General features: G+C 42.0%; 1 protein-coding gene across 1 annotated transcript in view; it reads left to right on the top strand.

The window, feature by feature from the left end:
- The window catches only part of rgs6 (regulator of G protein signaling 6), a 51,549-nt gene extending 29,594 nt beyond the window's left edge, over positions 1-21,955 (top strand). Inside the window, exons 2-17 of the mRNA XM_056427390.1 lie at positions 6,372-6,468; positions 8,088-8,138; positions 8,854-8,960; positions 11,089-11,140; positions 12,617-12,681; positions 12,906-12,982; positions 13,524-13,605; positions 13,726-13,800; positions 14,117-14,215; positions 14,631-14,692; positions 16,526-16,636; positions 17,395-17,520; positions 18,861-19,047; positions 20,234-20,317; positions 21,135-21,188; positions 21,905-21,955. Of these exons, the coding sequence (XP_056283365.1) occupies positions 6,372-6,468; positions 8,088-8,138; positions 8,854-8,960; positions 11,089-11,140; positions 12,617-12,681; positions 12,906-12,982; positions 13,524-13,605; positions 13,726-13,800; positions 14,117-14,215; positions 14,631-14,692; positions 16,526-16,636; positions 17,395-17,520; positions 18,861-19,047; positions 20,234-20,317; positions 21,135-21,188; positions 21,905-21,955 (1,380 nt within the window). The remainder of the gene's footprint in view (positions 1-6,371; positions 6,469-8,087; positions 8,139-8,853; positions 8,961-11,088; positions 11,141-12,616; positions 12,682-12,905; positions 12,983-13,523; positions 13,606-13,725; positions 13,801-14,116; positions 14,216-14,630; positions 14,693-16,525; positions 16,637-17,394; positions 17,521-18,860; positions 19,048-20,233; positions 20,318-21,134; positions 21,189-21,904) is intronic.
- Positions 21,956-22,990: the final 1,035 nt, after the last annotated feature.

Genomic DNA, 22,990 nt, shown 5'->3' on the forward strand with positions numbered 1-22,990 from the left:
AGTCGCACGCCCTGCTGCCAGGTGCACTGTGCTGCAACCAGTGAGACTCATCGTCACTGTCACACGGCCATCGTGTCTGACCTTCAGACGTAAACCCTTATAACGCAGGCGGACGGCCTCACCATCTCCAGTCATTACGCCCACTCTGGATGAATGGCAATTCATTTACTGTGTGAGAGACAGTGTTAATGTGTGACTGATGCACACTCACTTACATTTCGGCACAACATTTAATAAGTTCGATGAAACGAAGTTGACTTTTACCAGGTTAGCATGCTAATCCTCTTCATGAATAAAAATAAAATACTAATACCCTGCGTGAGATATTAGATTCAATGTCGGATTACCCGCGTCCTCTTATTGCAGTCGTCTTACGGGGGCGCGTGTACGTGAACTGCAAGTGCCCGGACTTTATAAAACGATTTCCATCGCGAGGAAGATTCATTATGGCACACTTTGACCAAAGGTCAACTGAATAACTTTAAAGAATGTGTGAAAAGGATATCTTGCGGTTGTTTAACGTCGTCTCGCTTGGACATCGATGACAAAATAGGTCCAAATGACGTAGAAGCATAAACAAACAAAAGTACAGTGTTATGAGTGAGCCAGTACAGTGAGATACAGGGCAGACTTTAATACTCTGGTTGATTCCTGTAGAGCATCTCAGTGGATTCATTAAAGCACTTAACATTATTTTCGAGCATGACAATGCTGTGAAATTCATTGACATGCGTTCCCGCCATGAGACTGGCTATCTAACTTTAATGCTGTTAAGTTCTTGCTCGGAAACTTTATGACAAAGCTTTAATGCATTTTATATACAAATGACTTGCAATAACCATGAGGCTCATTGGGAAATGTTTAGGAATCATTGAAAAACTATTGGTTCTTGGTCCAAATGTATGCACTTTGTTTTACAACTCTTGGTCTAGTGAGGCTTTTTTTCGATAACAAAAAGCTACATTATTTGGTTTGGAGAATGTTCCGTGTAAACCAGACGATGCATTTGATTTGTATTTTGCTGTGATCAGTGCGATGCTTTGTGTAGTAAGATCCCTATATACATATAAATAAGGTGGCTGATGCGCTGGGTTGGCTGTTAACATGCAGCACATTTACATCAGCAGGTTATCTGGAGGAAGCTTCTTCTGAGAATCTGTAAATATTGTGCTTTTATGGAAACGGCTCCTCTGGGATACTACATTTAGTGACAGGAAGATGAAGTTGTGTTTTGTATTTCCATGTAAGCCAAATGCTTGTCATGACACAGAAATAGAGGAATTTACTCTAATTAATGAATCTTAAAGTTGTGAAGCTTGGGGTCGAGAACCGACTGCTTTGAGTCCATTTAAATCTCATCAATCAATTTTGTGCAGTATTGTTTGTCACAACTTGTCATTATGATAACGCTGCACATGTTTATCTTTTTGCCGGATTTGTAATTTTACATGTTGGTGCCCCGCAGAAAGTGTAGTAGTTTCATAAAAACAATTCATTAATACACATTTAGAACCCCTGTTTACTCATTAGCTGGATTGTTAACATAGGGTTTCAAAATATAGCAGCATATTGCGTGATCTTGGCTTGCACTGGTACTACAATGAGTGATAATATCGGGGTCATAATGTTTCAATATACATTCATGATTCCTCATGAAAACATGTCTTCAAGTGTGATGATCCTGTAGCTGAAAATGTAATTCGAGACTGCCCCAGACGAGCATTTTATCAGACTATTGCAAATAAGATTACAATGCGATACTCCTTAGCCGTATGGGATATAGCAGAATACTGGATAGGATTAAAATGCAAAAAAGGAGTTATCCCAAGAATGGCCTCCTGGCAGCCTAATCTTCGCCTCATTGTGATCGACTCTGCAAAGATCCATGTGATATCGGTAGCAGTGCGGCAGCTGTGGGATTCGGGCGCTGGAGGGAAGAACGTTGCCCGACTGAGGGGAGAGTTTGTTCTCAGAAGAACGATTACCCGAGATGACACGCACAGTATTCATACACCTACACACACAAGCGTTGATACAAATCTCCTTCCACACACTGCTCACTCCTCTGTCTCTGTGCAGAGCCTGGGGCACAACTCCAGAGACGTATCACTTTACTGCCGCATTGTTCAAGCTGTGCTGTGCTAATGAACCAGGACCAAATGAGGGCTTACATTATTAAACCACGACTAAAACACTCTGGTTCTTTAGACCACACTATGGCTGAAACACTCTATTTAGCTAGAACTAACAACTGAATATTTATCCAATTTGCCTTTGACACCAGTGAATTTAAAACCTCTGAAAGAACAATTGGACATGTAGAGCGAGCGACTAATCACCAAATGGAGAACGATAAGTGTGCAGTAACATGAGTATCACTATACGCCATGTAGGTTAGACTGACTGCAGGTTAAATGTATAGGCGTATATATGCTCTGCTCAGCAAGTGATGTAGCATAAATAGAGCTGGATGCATCAAACTAACACAGAATTTTTTGTTGTTGCCTAAAACTAACTTTACTTTCTTATTAGCTCGGCATAAAAGGACACATTAAAAGCCTAAAATATCATGTCCTTAAAATGTCATGCTATTCATACGCATTCCCTTGATCAGGTCGGCTCATGTTAAATGCATCAGCAAACGCAACAGTAGTTGCAGTTATTTGGTGGTTCGTACTCATTTGACAGTTAAAAAAAAACATTATCGTGTTTATGTAGAGTGAGTTGGATTATTAAGATCAGAAATATGACATTACTTTCCTAACTTTAATGTGTGTGGGAGGGTGAAATAACGCTAGCAGCAACATGGCGCTCAACCTTTCTGCTTAGAACACCATATTATAAGATCTCCTACTGAAATGAACTGCTTTCCATTTCAAGGGATCATAATTAAGTTATTTTTAGTTGCATATCAAATGTTGGTAAAGTTTGTGGTATAAAATGCAGCATGCTGGCCTACTGGGATGTGTAAATAATGAGTCCTCAGACGCATCATGTCAGATTTTAAAATAAACGTGCTATATAAAAAGATATGTGCATGACATTGACCTAGAATGCAGATTGAGCTTCTTTTAATCTATTTTACACCCAGAAGTTGAGACAAAATTCAGCTTTATTTATTTCCCAAGTTTAATTGTGTATAGCTACTTTTAACCACTTGTATTATTTAAATGGGTCTGAGCTTCATTCATGAACATAAGACACTTGTTATTGTCGATATGTATGGTATAGTGTTACTAGTAACGTCACTGATTGCCATAGGTATACTTTTATCATGCCAACCCCAAAAGATTATTTAAGGGCAAAATGCCGTTGAGTTGGCAGGAAGTCGGTGCATATGGTCGCCACCATTAACAGATCTAGGGTCAGTCATTTGTATTTGTCAGGTATTTACCTGCAGGACATTGTATTTATTTTAAGCTTATTATTATTCCATTGAGTTTGTGATTATTGCAGAAAATAACCTCTGTAGCAAGATATTTTTCCAAAATGAACATCACTTTTATGATTTCGTAAGCATGATCGCTCTTAGACGGAGCAGCAAGGGCACAAATGCATTTTGGGGTTTTCTGACTGTGCCTCAACACTTAGGCCACGCCCACCACACCAATCACGAACAACTTTGCATCGGAGGATATATGCAAGTACATGGTTAATGTCATATTGTTAATGTGTTTGTGTGGCTATCGGCACGTTGGTTCACCCGTCTCTCCTCTTTTCCTTGTTGTCACTTGACTTTCTGTCTGCGTGTTCCGTATTCAAGTGACGGTTAAAGCACAACAGACCAAGTTGCCATCCGTGTGGCGTTTGAGCCCTGCATTGTGATGGTAATGTACAGATGTGCTGAAGCAGTCCTAGGAGAAATTGAAGAATGGTGTCTTATGTCCATTCTGATCACATACTTTGCCTCCCCAGAAATCTAAATTAATCAGTGAATGGATTGCAATGCTTCTCTTCCCAGATATATTTGAGCTCGCTCTCCAAGGTATGTCAATTATGACCAATCAATTTGAAACCATACAGCTAGTAAACAAAAAAAACGTACCATGGTTGAGACTGATGCACCATTGTAAAGTAGTTGTAATGCTTTACAATTCAGTTATTGAGTAATCTCCCACCTTCAAAAAATAAAAAACATAACTCATCGATGCATCAAACCAAATTCCGGCCTGTCAATATCTTCTTTTCTCTCATGTGTTACCCAGTTATCCTTGCGCAGACATCCTCTGGGCCATAGCTGACATTTCCTCTCAGCAGGAAGTATGGCTGCTTCATTAGAGCTCATGTGATGGTCTGTCGCCGCTCCAAAGATCCACACATGTCTCTGAGTAATCTCACAACTATTACTCTACTTGTATCCATGTGAAAGAAAACCTCCCCTGATGCCTATTAAGTCATGACATTGTATTGTACTACTCTCCAGATAAAAAAAATAAATGTGCAGCATTTTATGATCAGACATCCAGGCGGCAATTTAGTCTTTCCTTTTCCTAAAATGTTTCAGCCGACTGTCGTCTGTAATAAACCTGTCGTGATTACCCATTTGGTTGGTGGGGCAGCAGTGAATTGTTCGTGACAGTGGAAACCATGAAAGTCATTTGAGCAGCTGTCTCCACACGCCATCTCGCTCTTGTTAGAATCGTTTTATTATATTGATTCTCATGTGGAGCCCGACGCTGCCTGTGCCCGTGCTTATGGGAGACGGCTAGGACCAGTTTCTTTAAAAAGAACATGACCCGGGTGGGAAAAGACTGATGGCCAGAGATGTAGAGCAGAAGGCTCCTCAGTTTGAATGTCGGTGGGGAACGTCTCGTCTCTGGAGGTGAATGAGATGTGCCTCTTGAGCTTTCTTCTTATTTTGCTTAGTCCTTAATCTCCAGTGTATTTTAGGCCAATGCCGGTGTCCATCCCCGTTAGGGTTTGTTGACGAGAAAATACCAGGACAACAGTGGAAATAAGTCCAAGTGGTGTTTTATAAATGTATTAGATGGTAATCATGAAACCAAAGAATCGTGACATTTCCAAGAAACCTACTGGAGGTCACGCTGTGGTAGCTAGAGGGCAAAGGACACATTCGACAAGCTGTGCAAAATACACGGAGCAAAACTAATGTGGTGATTTTGTGACTTAATTTCTCTTCTGTTGTCTCGCCTTCATCCTGTATTTCCTCGTTGAGGTTCCTCTGCTGTATATATTCTTAGTAATATGAGCAAGCTTCAAAATATGGAGCAGTTAAAAGTATTATTAGTTTTACACCATAGCATGTACAGTGTGTATCTGAAGCACTGCATGTACTTTAAGTAGTGTGTGTGAAAGTCTTTTGTGGAATTAGTCATGTAAGCTTTGACCCAGTGTGGGTGCCTGCGAAAATTGTTCTCCACCGACGGCTAGATAATAAATATACTCGCGAAGCTAAAAGGGCCAAGAAAATGCACACGGCATGTGGAGCCTGTTGCCTGCAACTAAACCTCCCATGACTCCCGTGTGATGGACAGCCTTTCTGTGCATTGGTTTTAAAAGTGTTTTTCTTGTCTGTGCATCCAGTGGCTGTGCACATGCTGTAGTTTGTATCTTCAATGTGATCGCTTTCATGGTCCAGGTGTAGAAACGCGTGTAGCCCCCGTACCACTCTTTCTTTTTATACATGTGCTGAAATCTGTGGTAGCTTTGAGTAAGCTTTCTGCAGAGTGATGAACTTCTCACATCCCACTCGCTGACACAAACAAGGAAGCGTCTGTGCAGAGATGGGGTGTCAACATTTTAATCAAAACAACAGATCTGGCTACTACAGTGCAGAGTGGGTGTTTTTAGATTATTATCTGTACACAAGGCCAATGGCACGTTCTGATCCAGATGAACTTCATCTTCTGCTTGTACCAAATAATCTCCTGTCAGTTTTGAGATTTACTTTCACTTTATGCTGTTGTAGCAAATGTGCTTTTATATTTTGTACGTGTAAAGGCTCCACGAAATGGGATGCATTTCCTTATAAAACCAGGTTCTGGGCAAGAGTGACGGATCAATCTTGAAGATAAACCAATGAGAAATTAGTGATGGGAGAAGCGCTAGCGAAGCATGAGCTAACCACTCCAAATGAATTGTTTTTTCCAGGAGGTTAAATTGCTCATTTGATAGCATGTAACACATTAGTATTTCATGGTTAAATTAATCAAATTATTTGGTACATCAGACAATCTGAAAAACTTTGCATCTGTTTGTGCTTAAATTAAAGCACCCACATTTTGTGTGGAGGTACACAGATGAGCTTCTTCACACGGGTCAGCTTCTGCATGTGTGGTCTTCAATCTGAATATAACAGGATCTGCTTTTCCCTTTCTGTCTTTGTCCTCTTGGCCTGCCGGCCTCTGCAGATTGAAGACGTTGTCACTCTTATCCAGGATGAGACGGAGGGCGTGGCCATCAGGACGGTGAAAAGCTTCATGACCAAAATCCCCAGTGTTGTTACAGGTAAGAGGGAGAAGATGTTAAAGATGGGCAGACCCTGCACTGTGCAAACGGTTGCACACGAGTCAAAAGGGGGCCCTGAGGAGACCATCTCCCAGTCCTCTTGGTGGATCGTGTTTATAGGGTTGGTTCGTCAGTCCTCTCGTTCTCTCGAATGAAATCCTTCTAAAACAACAAGTCCTCAACCTTAAGCTACAAACTGCCTTTCAAAACTACCCACATGAGTCATTTAGGATCCTCCCGCTCTGCAAGATTACCTTACCAGAATGGTTTCCGATCTGCCACATATGGTTGTTTGGTTAAGATGTCTGAATCTATGGGAATATGTTAAAGGAAAGATTGTCACTATGGTGAAAATGAATCTGAACTCAAACAGAGGTTTTTCTGGCCTTCCTCACAAAGACGTCGCATTGCATCAGCTCGAGAACTTTAGTGTTTTCTTTATCTGCTAAAGGTAGACTGTTAAAACCCGCCTTCATTTATTTCCTCTCCTCTGGATTATGCAGAAGTTTTGGAGGGCTTCCAAGGTAATAATTATTTGGAGGCTCCTCAAAAATATGCATTGGTTTTTTATCAAACAAGCAAGCTGCTGTTTTTCTGGCCAGGATTGTCTCCCAACAGATATAATTGCTTGTGAAAGTGGAAGGACAACATAGGATTAAATGTTTGAAAGTGAGTGTGGAAATGTAATTAATAGTGCTGTTCTTCTACCGTCAAGGTGCCCTTAAGCAAGGCAATCAACCTCCAACCGGCTGTAGGTGTCGAAGTGTTTAACTGCATTAATGAGAAACATGCGTAAGACATTTAAAATAGAAAAAGAATAACCTCATAAGCCGGTTGTACCTCTGTTGGGGATGGCAGTCAGCTGGTTGTTGTTGTGATGATCTAAATCACTCTGAAGTCTGGAGCCACAGTGGGAGGCTTTGACACACCCCTAACAAATGATGGAAACAAAGAAAGGCTATTAACATTCTTCTTCACTCTCCCAGTCCTTGCACTTATGGAAAATGCATAATCAATTAACACAATTACGACGGCAGCGGATGGATGTGCAGAACAGCAGCTCGTATGGTTGGCGCAGAGAGCCGAGGGCAAGAAATTAATGAATGGTGAAGAATTAATCACCACCTCCCTCGGGATTCAGAGAAAGCAGAGGGGGAAAGCACAGATGAGATTAAAGTCTAACTCCACTGAACATTTAAAAAAAAAATCGTATCTTAAATTAATCATTTAAAAAAAAAAATCGTATCTTAAATTAATCATTTTAAATTTGAGCAGTGAGAGTTGAGACTGCTTGAGTTGAAGCGGTGAGAATATTTATTTATTTGTCATTGGATTCTCTTATTTTGAAATTATTTCTTAAATTTGGCTTGCAGGTATTTTAGTTTAAAGATTGAATATCCTCTTAATATTTCAAATGCAGTTTTTAAGTTTATGACACAGTTCATTTTAGTAAACTTGTCTTATCCCTTTATTTTGAAAGGGATAAGTAATGGGAAAGACTTTACACATTTACATGTAGCTCTAAATATGGTTCTATTTCTTAAATGACCCTATCTCTACCAGATGTGTATCCATACGCTGTATAATCATAATTTGTGTTCCTGTCTGACCCGATTTAGGCACAGATATCGTACAGTGGCTGATGAAGAACCTGTGCATGGATGATGCAGGTAGGTTTTGACAAATGATGCTGCTAACACTGAAGACCGCAGTGCTGAATATAATGTATGTTAAAGGCAACAGCCTACCATGACAACAAACTACAGAGCTTTATTCACTATTTCATGTAAATATCACATGAGTTCCACCTATGTGTATATGAGGTATATATATTTTAATGTTGAGATAACAGGAGGTAGGAGTTTATCACAGCTGTCTAGTTTATGAAGGATCAGACTCTGGGTGGGGGGGGGGGGGGGGGGGGTCTTACAGGCATAAATCTGTTCAATGTTATATTTTAGAAACCTAATAGTTATAAATACATAGAATATCTTTGCAGTCCGCCTTACATTTTATCTTCAGACTCAGATTACGTATTCACAAGTTTAAAACTGACGAATACGGTGCAGAAACGACAGAATCGGCAGGGAAATTTAAAAAAATGCAGGTTTTAACAAACGGCTCCATTCAGTCGTGAATGTGTTTCGTGGAGCTGACCAGAGGCGTGATGGGAGAGCACGGGTTATCGTTGGAGCAACAGCCCACAGCCTGGACTGAGTCCATGAGTCATCATGAACATCCCCAGTCAAACCACCTCAGTGCTGTATCTTATAGCTGAAGTTCATATTCGATTAACAAGAATACAACAGGCTATGGAAGATGGTTGTGAGCTGATATTGATGGTCGTAGGCGCCCACAGTGATCGGTGTTCTCTTCCTGTCGCAGCTGAGGCCGTGCACCTCGGGAGCCTCATTGCAGCCCAGGGGTACTTCTTCCCAATCTCGGACCACGTCCTCGCCCTCAAAGATGACGGCACTTTCTTCCGCTTTCAGGTGAGCAAGAGCTGATGAAGACAGAGGGAGGCTGCAGCGGCTACTCTTGCTATCGGAACTCGTCCTCTCGGTGTAGATGGTTCAAGACTGACGGCGAGCACGACGATGGTTCTCTGAACATTTTCTTTTGGGTGCGTCTCGGCTAAGAGGGTTACAGAGTCGGTTGGGACTTATGGAATTGGTAATTGACTCTTTGGTGAACTTCTCTCGTCACCTGATACTGAGTGGAATATCAAATGTTGCCAATAAGGCTAACTTATTGGTTTCTTGAACATTGTTATAATTACCATTACATGGAATGAGACGGTATCTGATTCTGCATTTTCTGACCTCGGATTGAATTCTGAGTCATTTGCTGGATTATTTTACAACGCGACGAGTAAAGGATTTAGTTTACAGTCAATGCAAAATATCCCATGGCAGCGTTCCAGATTCTCAATGTATAGTTTCAACATTAAAAAGTATGTAAGAACAATTGTGGGAATGTTGCTACCCATAAGAAATACTAACATACCTGTGTAGAAAAAAGCTTTATTTGTATCGACGTTGTCATCTAGTCCTTTGACTTCATCTAGCGACATTTTAAATGATCCACTTCATGACCAAATACCAGGGAAATGAATAACATTCCCATCAGCAGCAGCTTTACTTTGTAGCAGACTCTACCATTCGGCTAACGACTGACGTGTTGGCATCGTCATGGTGAGGTTACCTTAGCATGTAGCTCAAAGCACAGGTGTGAAGTCTGGTTGAAGCTCCACTCGTGGACATTTCAGCCAGTGGAAAACGCTTCAATGGTTAAAATACTTAAAGCCACGGCCTCCACTAGAAGGCCATTCTTGGAATCGCTTGATTTTCTAATAATCGCACTTTATTTTATTGGATTACAATTGTTTTCTTCAATAAATGCAAATTGCCCGTGCCTTTTTGTCACGGACCTAAGATCAAACTAATCCTGCGTTAGTGTGAGTGATATCAAAAAGTCCAGTGAAGTTAATCCAATTGTTCGGGCACTTGCTTTTCATAAAGACTTTAATCAACCGGTGAAGATTACTTGTTCTGTAATGTAATTACAACACACACACACACACACACGTACGTCTGTCCGCTGTCCACAGCTTCTTCAGTCCTGTGTAGGGATCCTGTGACCCTATTAAAAATGAATGGTGATCTGTTAAAATATTCATCAAGCGAGAGTAAAGCCAGCTTTCCGCTGAGTAGGCGGCTACCAAAAACCTGTCGTAGAGTAGTGCTCTAGAATTAGTCATCATGGGACACAAAGAAAGTCATTTTACTCCTCGACTGTTCACCGATGCAACAGTGCCATTAAAGTAGCTGATTAATTATGTCGGGTTTATCCAGAGTTTCCGAATTAAAAACGGGAAACTATGTTTTCACATTCCTCAGTGGGGAACAGCGAGGCGGCCAGCGAGATAAAAGTGATCCGTATAGCATCTTCCTCCTTTCTTTTCACTGGAGGTCCGAGTCTCCACCAGAGCTGGAGAAGCAGTTTAATTAAGCCAGACGTCAGTGCGCGTCACCGAGGTCTGACCCCGGTTCTCCTCCAGAGTCGAGAGGAGGTGGAGGAGGGCCATTCGCCATAGGAGAAAAGCTACACAAAGATAATCACCTTTCATTGTCCAGGCAAACTAAGTGCAAGGCGAAGAGAAACGGGGGAAATCAAAACTATTAACACCCTGTAAAAACTCCCTTCATTGAAACGACTGAAGATGGTTCCTCAACCGACTCGAACCCTGCGAGCTCCGTCGAGTAACGATCCGATCACCAGCTGTTGGCTTTATTATTATTCTGCCTTCCCATTGTTTATTTAGCAGCTTTCATCGCTACTCACTTGCGTTGCTGCAGCACTCCCACGCCTCGGCGTTCCTCAGGACGTCTCACGAGGACACGAGTTTTAGTCGTCGGCTGTTCTGAATCGGTTCAATACAGTCGAACATGTTTGCATTGCACTGGTGCGTCACGCGGTCTCTCCCAAAGGGGATCGGCACCCCTCCAGGTGACGGAATGTTTTTGATGCATGCAACATCCTGCATTGACTGTAGGTCCTTGAAGCCGTGACCCCTGGTTGAGTCGAATCGTTTCACTCTTTCCCTTGTTTTCTCGTTAGGCCCCGTATTTCTGGCCGTCCAACTGTTGGGAGCCCGAGAACACAGATTATGGTAAGTGGGATGCTTTCACACACATTTGTAATAAATCTTTTATGCATGTGTTCCCCAATGTTTGAAGGATTAAAGCTTTGTCATCAAATTGTATTATCCTCGTAATATAAATGCGTAATACCAGTGAACGGCACTAAAAGACAGCCATACGATATGAAGGACTGTTTATCAGTATCAATGTCTCTAATAATATTTCACCGGTAAATTCACAGCGCTTTAAAGTGCTCATGAGGCTAAAGTTGAGCACATTCTACTCTAAAACCAAAATCGGTACAATACATTGATCCATTCATAACTGAAGTGAACTTGATCCCAAACAGCACTTTAAGAAATGATTTATAAACATTTTTTTATCTTCGCCAAGCAACATCTAATTAAATAAAGACTGAAAACAAATTAGTGTAGCGCCAAGTGGATATTTATAGCTTGGATGTAGAGCACAGCTCGACTCCCACAATGTTAATGTTATCTGCAGAAACAACTATACTCTATGAGAAATAGTCTCAGTTTCTGCTCCATTAAACATGTGGGATCTGTGACGCAGCTGGAGCAATGTGTTTGCATATACTGACTGTTGTGAGGGGAAACGAAGTACCAGCCACTTGTTATTCAAACACATTACTCTTTGGGCAAAGGTTGAATTGCTCTGATTTCAGCAGCCTAGGCCTTTGCATTCTATAGTTTTCTTGTACATGGTCAAAATGCAATAGATTACCATGAGAAAACTATGAATAACAAGTGGCCGGTACTTATACACATTAATCTTTGGGAAAAGTTTAAATTACTGTGACAATTTCATGAGTTTGTGGCGTTTAACCAGTCGTATATGACTATATAAACTGTATGGCAAACTTACAATTAAACGTCCTGTTTTAATTTATAACTATTACACTAACTATTTTAATTCAAAGGATGAGTACATGGTAACGTTTCTTCTCAAAACGGTCTCGTGGTTTATCCGGCTAACGATAAAATTATTCAAGCATTTTGAGTTTCAATGAAGTTTGTCTGAGGAAACCTGCATCGCCACTTGAGACGCCAACAATAACGATTGACTTCTAGAGGTAATTACAGAATGCAAACACATAAAATGGATATTGTGTGTGTATATGTATGTACATCTCAAAATGGGATTGATATAATGAATCTTAATGACTATTCCTTTTTTATAGGATTAAACGCACCTATGTACCAGGTTTTACCTGAATAGAAATACAAATGGCACTGAGCTGTTAGCGGTAGCGCAACTTTAACCCTGTAGAGTGGACCAACCACCACAGAGTTTAGGCTCAGGGCCTCATCTCAACCTTATTTTACAAAAGCGACACACGAGTGGACAGGCGGCCAAAACTGATTATACTCTCCTACCATGGGAGGTGAGGCAGGTGCATAGGGGAAGAGATGTATGGGTGAAAGGAAATGAGTACAGACCTACTGATAAATCCCAGTTTTTTGACGCTCTCTTCCCTCCTGCAGCCATTTACCTGTGCAAGCGGACCATGCAGAACAAGACCAGATTGGAGCTGGCAGATTATGAGGCGGTGAGTGCTAGATTCTCCCTTCAGACACAGATCAATACTTCTCAGTGATTTTTGTGTCAAGCTCAAGGCATAAAATTACACTCAAGGTCAGATTCATGTGCGTCTGTGATGATATACGATGATTATTTTATCTCAGAAGCTTAAAAACTCTGGTTTGAATTTTAAACAAGTGTTATGTTTCTTTTGATCACAACAAATCCGTGTCTCTTACTTCTCTCCAACAGGAGAACCTAGCCAGGCTGCAGAGAGCCTTTGCCAGGAAGTGGGAGTTTATCTACTTGCAGGCTGAGGCCCAGGTCAAGTAAGTGTGCGCTGTTACCACGGCAACTCATAAAACTGATGCATGCAGGGATGTCACCCGCACCTAAGCTAAAAGACAATACAATAAAACCTCAGTGTGACATTTCATGAACAGTGAGTGTTTCTGACAGACTACACTGTAATATTATATATATATATGAACTTGTGCGTGTACCTGCAAACCAGAATGTAGGACATGGTGATTCTGCCAGTTGCATGCAGCATCTTTTTGAGAATTGCTTCCTGGTCTGTGACCAACGGTTCTGAAGATGCCGGTCATCACACAGAACTCTGTTCTTTTGTCAAGATGACTTGATCTTGGTATTTTTTTCTATTTTTTTGCAAATTACAATTACACAAGCTGGTGCACAGGCCGTGCCGAACCTTTGAGCACATGGTCTTCCATATTGTTGGAAACTGATCGGCACGCGGACGTTATAATCTCCGGGCTTTCCCCCGCCGCTTCTTATCCTCACATCCTGATTCAACGGCCGTACAGATCTGCGTGCCGTGTTTCTCACACTGACTGAGCTCATCTGCAGGATCGACAGGAAAAAGGATAAAACCGAGAGGAAGATCCTCGACAGTCAGGAGAGAGCCTTCTGGGACGTCCATAGACCTGTGGTAAGCCTGTGTGCATGTACTGTTGGGAGCCGTCTACCTCATCTTCCACCCATATTCACAATTTAAAATCCCCATTTCCCACTGTAATACTTATTATTATGTTTTGCTTGTTTTCTCCAGCCTGGATGTGTCAACACAACAGAGATGGACATCAGGAAATGCAGACGCATGAAGAACCCCAATAGAGTTAAGAAGGTATGAGCTCCACTGACGGGGTGGGAAGCTTTTTGGTATGATATTATTGAAGGTCTTCCGACGTTTAGAAAAAGAAAAATTCATTAAAATGCAGATTACTTTAATTTCAGTGGACATAAATTGACAAATAACACAATCATAACAACTCAGTTTCTTGATGGCGTGTACATTCATGCAGGCAATACGTTTTAAATTTCAATGTTCATCTTTCCAAGTGCATTGTGACTTTCCTAGCGACTGTTTTAATGCTTTATCTGCGCTGCTAGAAACCCACAAGTACACGATGTCTCTCTCTATCTATCCTGCTTGAAACCAGTCGGTGTACGGTTTGGTGGAGGAGGGAACACGCTCACCCCCCGTACACACTCCCTGGCACCACCGCAGGAAAGGCACCAAGGAGGATGCACAGAAAGAGGTAAAATGCTTATTTAAATAAAGACAAATATATATTTGTACTGTTCCCTCCAGCGTGTGACGTCATTGCCACAGAAGCGTCACTGAGGACATTGACAGCCTCTTTTCTGCATATTACACTTAATGCTATATGACAGGAACTCTAATGTTTCTTAGAACTAAGAGAGATTGTTGTTCACCACAACAAGATGACCAAAAACAACAAGATGCAACTGGCTTATGGGGAAATGTATCTTAATGATGAGAAACGGGAGCACTAGCACTACCACTGAGGTTGCCAACTCAAACGTGGTCTGTTTGTTATAGCGATACTAAGATACTTGATTGCTGCATGTTACCAAATTCAAGATCACCATTTTATTTTCTTCTGTACAAAACCAGCGTAAACAAACACGGACTCCGTTCATCTCTTCCAGATCTTATTCCTGAACACCCAGGTAGACCGTCACCGTATGAAGATGTCTAAAGTTGCTGAAAGGTACAGTGAAGGAAACTCTACTCTACAGCGCATCATAAAGAGCATGTCTAACCTTTATTTTTTTTAATCCATACACCATGTTGGCTGAGAAGGAGACTCCAGCTGTCTGCTGTGAGGTCTCTGACCATTTATAACCAGACAACTCGTGCTCTGACCTCCTTGTATTCTATCTGTTCGAGCAGTGGCAGATGGAGGTGATGTGTGGCATTTGGTATTGGAGTGCAAGTATGATGAGTTTAAACTCCACAGCATCGGTGATGTTGTCCTTTATGTTTGGGGCTGAATGGGTTCGGTTCACGGCTGTAGGAGGTTCTGGTTGCTCTTTGGATGTCATGCCCTTATAGGGGTCAAAGGGCAAGGCACAGGTCAACCTCGAGTCACTCCCATTCATGCGACAGCCCATTGAACAGAGAACAATAAGAGCTGCCTCACCTTATTTTTGCAGTTCCCACAAAGCATTTCTGTCTCCAACTTCTCTTTCATGATCTAATCTGGTGGATGGAAAACCTTTTAAAGAATATGTTCTCTCTGCTCTTCTAAAATCGTACTTTGTTTACAGTTATTTTATCTGTCATAGTAGTACTAAGAGTCCAACCTGTTGCCATAAGCCACTTGTTGAAGGCGTCTGTAAAAACAAAGGATTCAGCAAGGCGCTGCACCGGAATTGAAAAGATTTCCGGTGGCATTCTTGTAATTACTTTAATGAAACTGATTTGCTTTAGAAGTTAAAATGTTTCACCGTGCTGACGGATGTCAGTGAAGAGTTAACTAATTGATAACGTAGTAGTTGTTGTCCTAGGGAGCTTAGTCTGGTCCAGCTGTCAGTCAGATTAGACTGCTGTCTAAATGAGATAATGATGCCAATGTGTCAACACTGCCACTTATGGAAATATGTAAAGTCAAAAGACATCAAAACAAGTCCTTTAATTGGATACCCTTCAGCTGTGTTGGCGCGTCTTTCAGAAGACAACATGAGCTGCTGGATGCACAGAGGAAGAAGGCCGGTGACCTCAGAGTGTCGCTGTCCGTGGTCCTGAGTCTCTTCTGCCTTGTGCTGTGGCTTAATGCACTGATACCTCATAGCTCAGGTCTCCTTTGTTTGACCTTATTACATGTAAGCGCTGTGTTGTGTCATGGTCTTTGTCTCGCATCCATTATTTGACTGTTTGTTTGTTTCAGTTCATTTTCTTGGTTGTGTTAATGTGTCGTTTTGGTTGCTGTCTGTTACTTTACGAGCTCCCCAGGCCTGATTAAAGCCTTCAGGTCCATTATCCCTGATGGTTACAACCTAAATAGTGGTCTGACTAAAGTGCAACATGTTTTCTGTGTCCATATTCTCAATTGCAATAAAATGTAAATGAAAAAGTTATTCATAGTTAAATATATATTTTAACTTTTGAAGTACTCAAATGTGTTATAGCTACAATACAGATATTGTCTTATGTCATGGAAGGATGCGACAGTGGCTTACATGTCGTAAATAATCCCATTTGAGTTGTAGATTCTTGAGTATCAGTTTAAACGTGTTCAGAGTCCTGCTGCTGCACTCGCTTCTCCTCCGTCTCTCGGTTCTTGTTTATTGCATCAAAAGACTCAAAGAGAGAGAGGAGCGTCACGTCTGAAGCTTTCCATCAGAACAGATGCTCCTGCTTACGATTTGTTTATTCATAATCTCCTCCATTACCTTCAGGTCGCAATAAAGTCACAATTACGTCCGGTAAACAGAGGAAATATTGATTGAGTGAATATAGAAACCTTTGAAATGGGTGCAATGTTGACCTTTGACCTTACACCCTCAACTCAACCTCTCCTTTCCTCTGTCCCATGTGTCAGTCTGATAAGCTACACTGAGCAGTACGTGGACTACGACCCGTTTGTGTCGACACTGGACCCGTCTAACCCCTGGACCAGCGACGACCCCTCCATCTGGGATCTGGAGGCCAGGTATGAGACCATAAACCAGAGCAGTCTCACTTCCATAGCCAGTGAAGACGCCCTCATGTGATGGTTTATCTGGTCACACATCAGTCAGATATTATAATAGATAATCGATGTTTAGAATGTACAGTGTATTTTCGGGGTTATGTAGGTTTTGATAAGGAATAAAAGACGATGGCTCTGGTTCAATAAACGCATCACTGTTGTAGAATCGAGAGTGATTTAACGGCAGCACGGGGTATTTATCGGGAAGCCTTTATATAAATTGGTGAATGAAGTTCAGTCATTCAGTTTTCACATTCAATCCAAATCAAATAATCCACCAATGTAAAATAATTGGTTATCCTTTGAGAAAGGTAGCGCTCTGCAGTAATAGCAGTCACAGCGCTCAGCGAGTTGTCCTGAGCTCCGGCCTGTTCCGAGTTGATTAGAGCAGACGTATAATCATCGTGACTAATGTAGTTTAATAATTCAGCTGAAATTATTAATTGTAGGATGGGAGAAGTACATTCCCTTCGAGATTGAAAGTGATTTTCAAATGACTGTTGGCGTAATGCGCAGCCTTCCTGACGCGCATCTCACGTCAACATCAGCCCTTTTTCACAATTGATTGCACTGTAGTTCTCAGTCATATCCCGTCCTCTAAATTCATGTCAGCCACTGAGTTTCTCCACCATTTCCTTTAAATATCTTTACAACTCTACAGAAACTTCAGGTTCAAATTTGCTCTGTCTTTCTTTCTCTGCTTCTTCCCCTCCTTCCAGTAAGGAGCCCAGTCAGCAGCGGGTGAAGAAGTGGGGTTTCTCTCTGGAGGAGGCCCTGAAGGACCCGGCAGGACAGGAGCTCTTCCTAAAGTTCCTGGAGTCGGAGTTTAGCTCAGAAAACCTGCGGTGAGCGCTCGAGAATATGTAATGCTCATTTCCAAAATGTTTGTTTGTTATTTTGTAAAGAGTGTGGCGGAAAGGGAAAATGTATTCAGCTTCAGAGAAACTCCTTTTGCTGATTTGAAGTTTGTTCCATGTAAAAATACGGCTGTATAATCTCACTTTGTGCTTTTCTCCCTGTGACATTGTGACGAGAGTAAAACCGTTATTCAAAAGCTTCCACTGCTCTGGAAATAGCCAGAACAGACGGATTTCTCTTTGGCATCCTTATTGTTCCACCCTACCATTTCAACCCACTTGCACTCTGTAAACACAGGAAGAGACAAACCACGAGTGAAATGTTTCCCTGGTCCCAGTCCAGGAGATCTCTCTGCACCTTGAACACACAAAGAAGACAAAGTGCCGTTCACAGAAATGAAAATGTCATAAACACACAATTCATAAAAGTAGGAACAAATATCATGTTGAGCTGCATACATCAATTTTAAAGTACATTGCTTTCTGAGTTTTATGCCACAGAGCTGTGAGTGACCGTCTCTAACAGCAGAGGAGACTAGAGATGTGTTGGGAACCATCGAGTCTGGGAATGAACTGAGATGAGCTGCAGCTCATTGATGCCTCCGAGCTAAATGAGGACACACGTGCATGACGGAGAGCGTCCACCCGTATCAGTTCTCACCTCTTGGCTACCAGTCTCCTCGCATCTTTGTTTCTGACCTTTAATTTCTTTTGCTTTCATGAGGGAGCTTTTGTAAACGCACTGAGGGAGAGTGACAGCGAGTGACAAGCAGAGCCCAGAGTGTCTCTCTCAATATTATCTCTGAACCAGTCTGCAGATCAATATAGATACACAACTAATATTGGAGGCAGTCCGCCTGTGTCTCTCTGCTGCCTCTTATATGCAACACAGTGTATTGTCTGCTTTCCTTTATAACGACTCTTATGCTGGGTATTTAAAAGTCTGGATGTCCCAAAACAACCCAGTCAGTCTTATAAAAGAATGCCTTAAAAATCTTGTGAAAATGTTTTATTTTTATTTTCTTTAAGTTCTTTTTTTATCGTCCCATCCAACTGACACGGCTTTATATAAGAGTTTTTATTTAATGGTTTCTGAATTTTCTTTGGAAACTAGTAAAATACTCTAAACTTGCACTCATATTTATGGATACTTCACTGAAAACTGAATCTTAAATGTCAAGATTGTTGAACACTGTGTGAAAGTGCTTAATCTCTTGCATATAAATTGGCACAAACAATAAATGGTTTGCGTTGTTTGACATGATCAGGTTGTTTAGACACTCTTTAAGATAAATGAAGATCTGAGGGGGATTTGATCTGCCTTGCAGGTTCTGGTTGGCCGTGCAGGGCCTGAAGAGGATGCCCCAGAAGGACGTTGCCCAGAGAGCGGAGGACATTTGGGCCGAGTTTCTGGCGGAGGGAGCACCCAGCTCCATCAACCTGGACTCGCACAGCTACGAACGCACGAGCCAGAACCTGAAGGACCCCAGTCAATACTGCTATGAGGACGCGCAGGTGAGACGACGAGAGGCGGGAAGGAGCGGTAGTTCAGAGTGTTCAGCCAAACGTATCCCAGCCTCCTCCACCAGTTGTTGCACTCAAATTCGATTTGATCATCAGTGATTTACCCAGTCAAACGTTATCATGACAGACTTCTCTGGAGATGCAACAACGGGAATATTGTCACATAAAGTATTTCCTTATCGTGGATGCTGCAGGTTTAACATTCCCAATTTAAATTAAACACTTTAAATCACCTCTAACTCCCTCCCCCAGACACAGGAATATCAATATATACACAACTGACCTTTACAATACAAGAGAGCATGAAAATAATCCATGTACTTAAAATACCATGCCGAGTTTATTTTTGTGATTCAACAGCCACATGTGTGTTCCCACCCGTCAGCTAAAAGGTTGAGCGAGGGAGGGAGATGTTTTTTGTCTGTAAATACACAAATGGAATTTAAAAGAGAAATGAATAGCTCAGCAAAAACTTTAAACTGGTTTTAAACCACATCGGTGAGAATTTCCAGTGTCAATATTACTCTACATCCTGTTTTCATATCCAGATGGACCCATGACCTCATGCGTTCATTCATAATGATGCTGTCTGGAAACAGAAGCAGAATACACACAGCTAGAGACTAAATCAACCGTCCTTGGAACAGTTTATTCAAGAGGAGAATCTCATCCTCCATAGCGCTCGTTTCTTCAGTGTGTGAACTCTGTTCCCCTCCATCTCCAGCAGGTGTCGCTCTCCCTTAGATTTAGTGGAGCTAATCTACTTTGGGCCCAGTTTAATAATGTATACTAAGTGAGATTGACCTTTACGTGAACAACTATTCTATTATCCGTCTTCTGCCATTTTTACTCCCACATTTCATTGTCAGATCTTCTAAAGGGGCTCGTTGTAGTAATCGGTCTTGGAGGCACTAATTCTTCCTCGATCCTGACCCGGACAGCACCCCATCAAGGGAACTTTGAGGAAAGGGACAAGGCCGATTGATACCTGTTTAGATGCAGAAAGACCTCCTCTTCTTTAGCCACTTCTGATTTAGTGAAATACATTTTTTTGTTTATGTGAAGAATTATCACCGTAAACAAATTATTCATATATATATATACTGTATACATATATAGATAGCTATCTCAAACCAGGTCTGATGAACGTCTCTCTGCCTCTTACCGCCTCTTTCAGGACCACATCTACAAGCTGATGAAGAGTGACAGCTACACGCGCTTCCTGCGCTCCAACGTGTACCAGGACCTGGCCAAGAAGAAGGTACGCGTGTTGTCATTTATTCACAAGTTAATTTCTATGTACATCTGTATGATTGTACCAGTGGTGGGAGAATTATAAGTTAAATGTGGATCCTTTACTTAAATAAAAGGACTACATTGAGAAAATGCACCATTTGACTAGAAGTCCTGCATTCAAAACCCTGATGTAGTATCATCAGCAAAATGTACTTAAATTAGCAAAATAAGAGCCCTTGTTCTCCAGAATAGTCCCCCTCAGTGTTTTACTATAACATGCTGGTAACGCTATACACCAACTGAAGCATCAGTTAAGTTTGAGTAAACACTTAATCTTTTATAAAGCATTGTTCCACACTTTATAAATGATGGGTTCACCATCTGTAAAAAATGAGTCTTCTATTATGCTTCATAGCGTTCACTTAATACAACGTGTTGCGCTCGTTTTGTATGTGGCATGACATGCGTGTCATTAAAATAATCATAGTATGACACTATTAGTCTCGACCCTTTGTCGTCTCTGCCCCTTAACTGACAATCTTCAGCTTTAGCAATAAATGCAACATTTTATTTAATTTTTATCTGTGAAAAATGTGATGTAAAAAAGTCATAGTATTGCCATAAAATCAGTCGAGTGTTATTGGAGTAATCTCACGGAGGTCGCTGTGTAAATGGGCATCAACGATACGTCTTCGGGCTGATTCACTGGAATTATTCACACTCACCGATGAAGCAGGATTGTGGAAAGACAGTGTGTGTGTGTAATAACACTATAATCCATTCTGGAGAACATTCATGTTTTTTTGGTCTTGAACATGTTGAACTTGTCTCCAACCCTCCAGCCCGAGGTGGAGCAGGGCCGCCGCACCTCCCTGGAGAAGTTCACCCGCAGTGTGGTGAGTGTCTCGCTGCCTCCAACTCTTGAACAGCATTCATTGCACGACATGAAGTTTTGGATTTGATATCGTATGACAGTGACTCAGACTCGCCTCCCGTTCTACACGCTCACATCCAGCCGTAAACGCTCAATGCAAAGCACCGCGTGAATGTCGATGCTTAAATGAGCTGCTGACCAGCGGTTCTTTACGGTGAATCACGGCAACTCCCATGAGGAAGCTCGTGGGTGAAGGATCCCCGAACACTTGTTTCCTCCCAGTTCTTCCATTAACGCAGTCCTAATGGGGCCAGAGTATCTACGGCGCAGCGTTACACACGAGAGTCATGGTGACTGGAGAAGGCCCGTTGTGCGACCGTCACCGTGGCGACTCGATGAGCTCCAACACTTGCGTCGGCTAGTCCACAATTTAAGGATACATGTTTATTTTGAGGTGTAAAACTCGAGCTACCTCTCTGCTCCACTACTCGCTTCATCATGTAGCTTCTGTCAGGCATTGTGTTTGCATTCATGTTTACATTATCGTTCTTGAAATCCACCATTTATTTTCCTTTACATCGCTGCTTTTGCCATCATTTGTTGTCCATCATCCTTTTTTTTGGAGTTTTGATGCATGTTTTTCCATCTTTTAATTTCTTTTCAGTTTTCCTTCCACAGTCATCAAAGCTCTTAACAGCCATCGCCTTCACCCCCCTCGATCTCTCTGCTTCCTACCAGGGCAAGTCACTGACGGGCAAGCGACTGACGGGCCTCTTGCTGTCGTCCTGACGAGTCCTGGATGAGGAGTAGGGGCAGCCATACCCCGAATAGCTGCTTAACCCGGGGGGGGGGGGGGGCAGGAAAAGGCCCCCGGGGGGTTTGGGTGTGGCTGTGGGACACGGGCGATGGCTCCCAAAAGGCCTCGACCACCGGACTGGACCGACATCCACGTTTGAAACTGACCCTGGATCCGTTCAAGAGGACCGACGGCATGCAATAAGTCACCAGACCTGACACCAGGACAGTGCTGTCACACCGTAGAGGATTACCAATGCTGCTCTTCTTGGGAGGTTTCTACTCTACGGCTTTGCTGGCTCTCCCCAGTTATTTTGTCTACTATCTACACTCGTATTAATACGGTAGTTTCAGGGGCTATCGCTTTACTTTCAGTAATATTAACATGGAATGCTTGAATGACAAAGACTTGGGTTCATGCTGTATCGAGCTCTGAATGAAGAGGAAACTCTTGAGCTGAACTTCACCTCAACCTTCAGACTGTCTGCGTTACTGGTGGAGCAGGTGGAGTGCACCACCTTAACGACTTTCACATCTGCCCATGTGCGACGACAAGATGAACAACCTCGATGTGTCCAGTATTGGGTCACTAATCACAATGTGTTATTTAAATGAATGCCTCATTTTATCCTAATTACTACTTGAAACGGTGAATTTGTGTATTTTCTCCTGGAAAGTGGTGAAATTAAATGGGTTTGTGTGGTGGGGGTCTGTTTTAGGGACATCACAGTATGGGAAAATGAACCTGACAAAGTGCTTTAATGAGCGATCTGATATATATCTTCAGAACATTCCACTTCAGGCACAAGGTGTGGGTGGACTGGCCATTCTCCACCTTATATAACAAGGTCTACGATAATAAAAGATGCACAACAAAGATGGATCCGACCTGTCATTTCATCCGTTTTATTTACATATCAGTAAATGGGGAAATGGGATGTTTCCAGAAAGATATTTGCCAAAGAGATAATTTTTCAACTTTGAATGTTGGTTCCATGTACAAGGGACATAGTTGCTCTTTGTGGTCTC

Source organism: Pseudoliparis swirei, chromosome 12, assembly GCF_029220125.1.
Source record: "Pseudoliparis swirei isolate HS2019 ecotype Mariana Trench chromosome 12, NWPU_hadal_v1, whole genome shotgun sequence".
Lineage (NCBI taxonomy): Eukaryota > Metazoa > Chordata > Actinopteri > Perciformes > Liparidae > Pseudoliparis > Pseudoliparis swirei.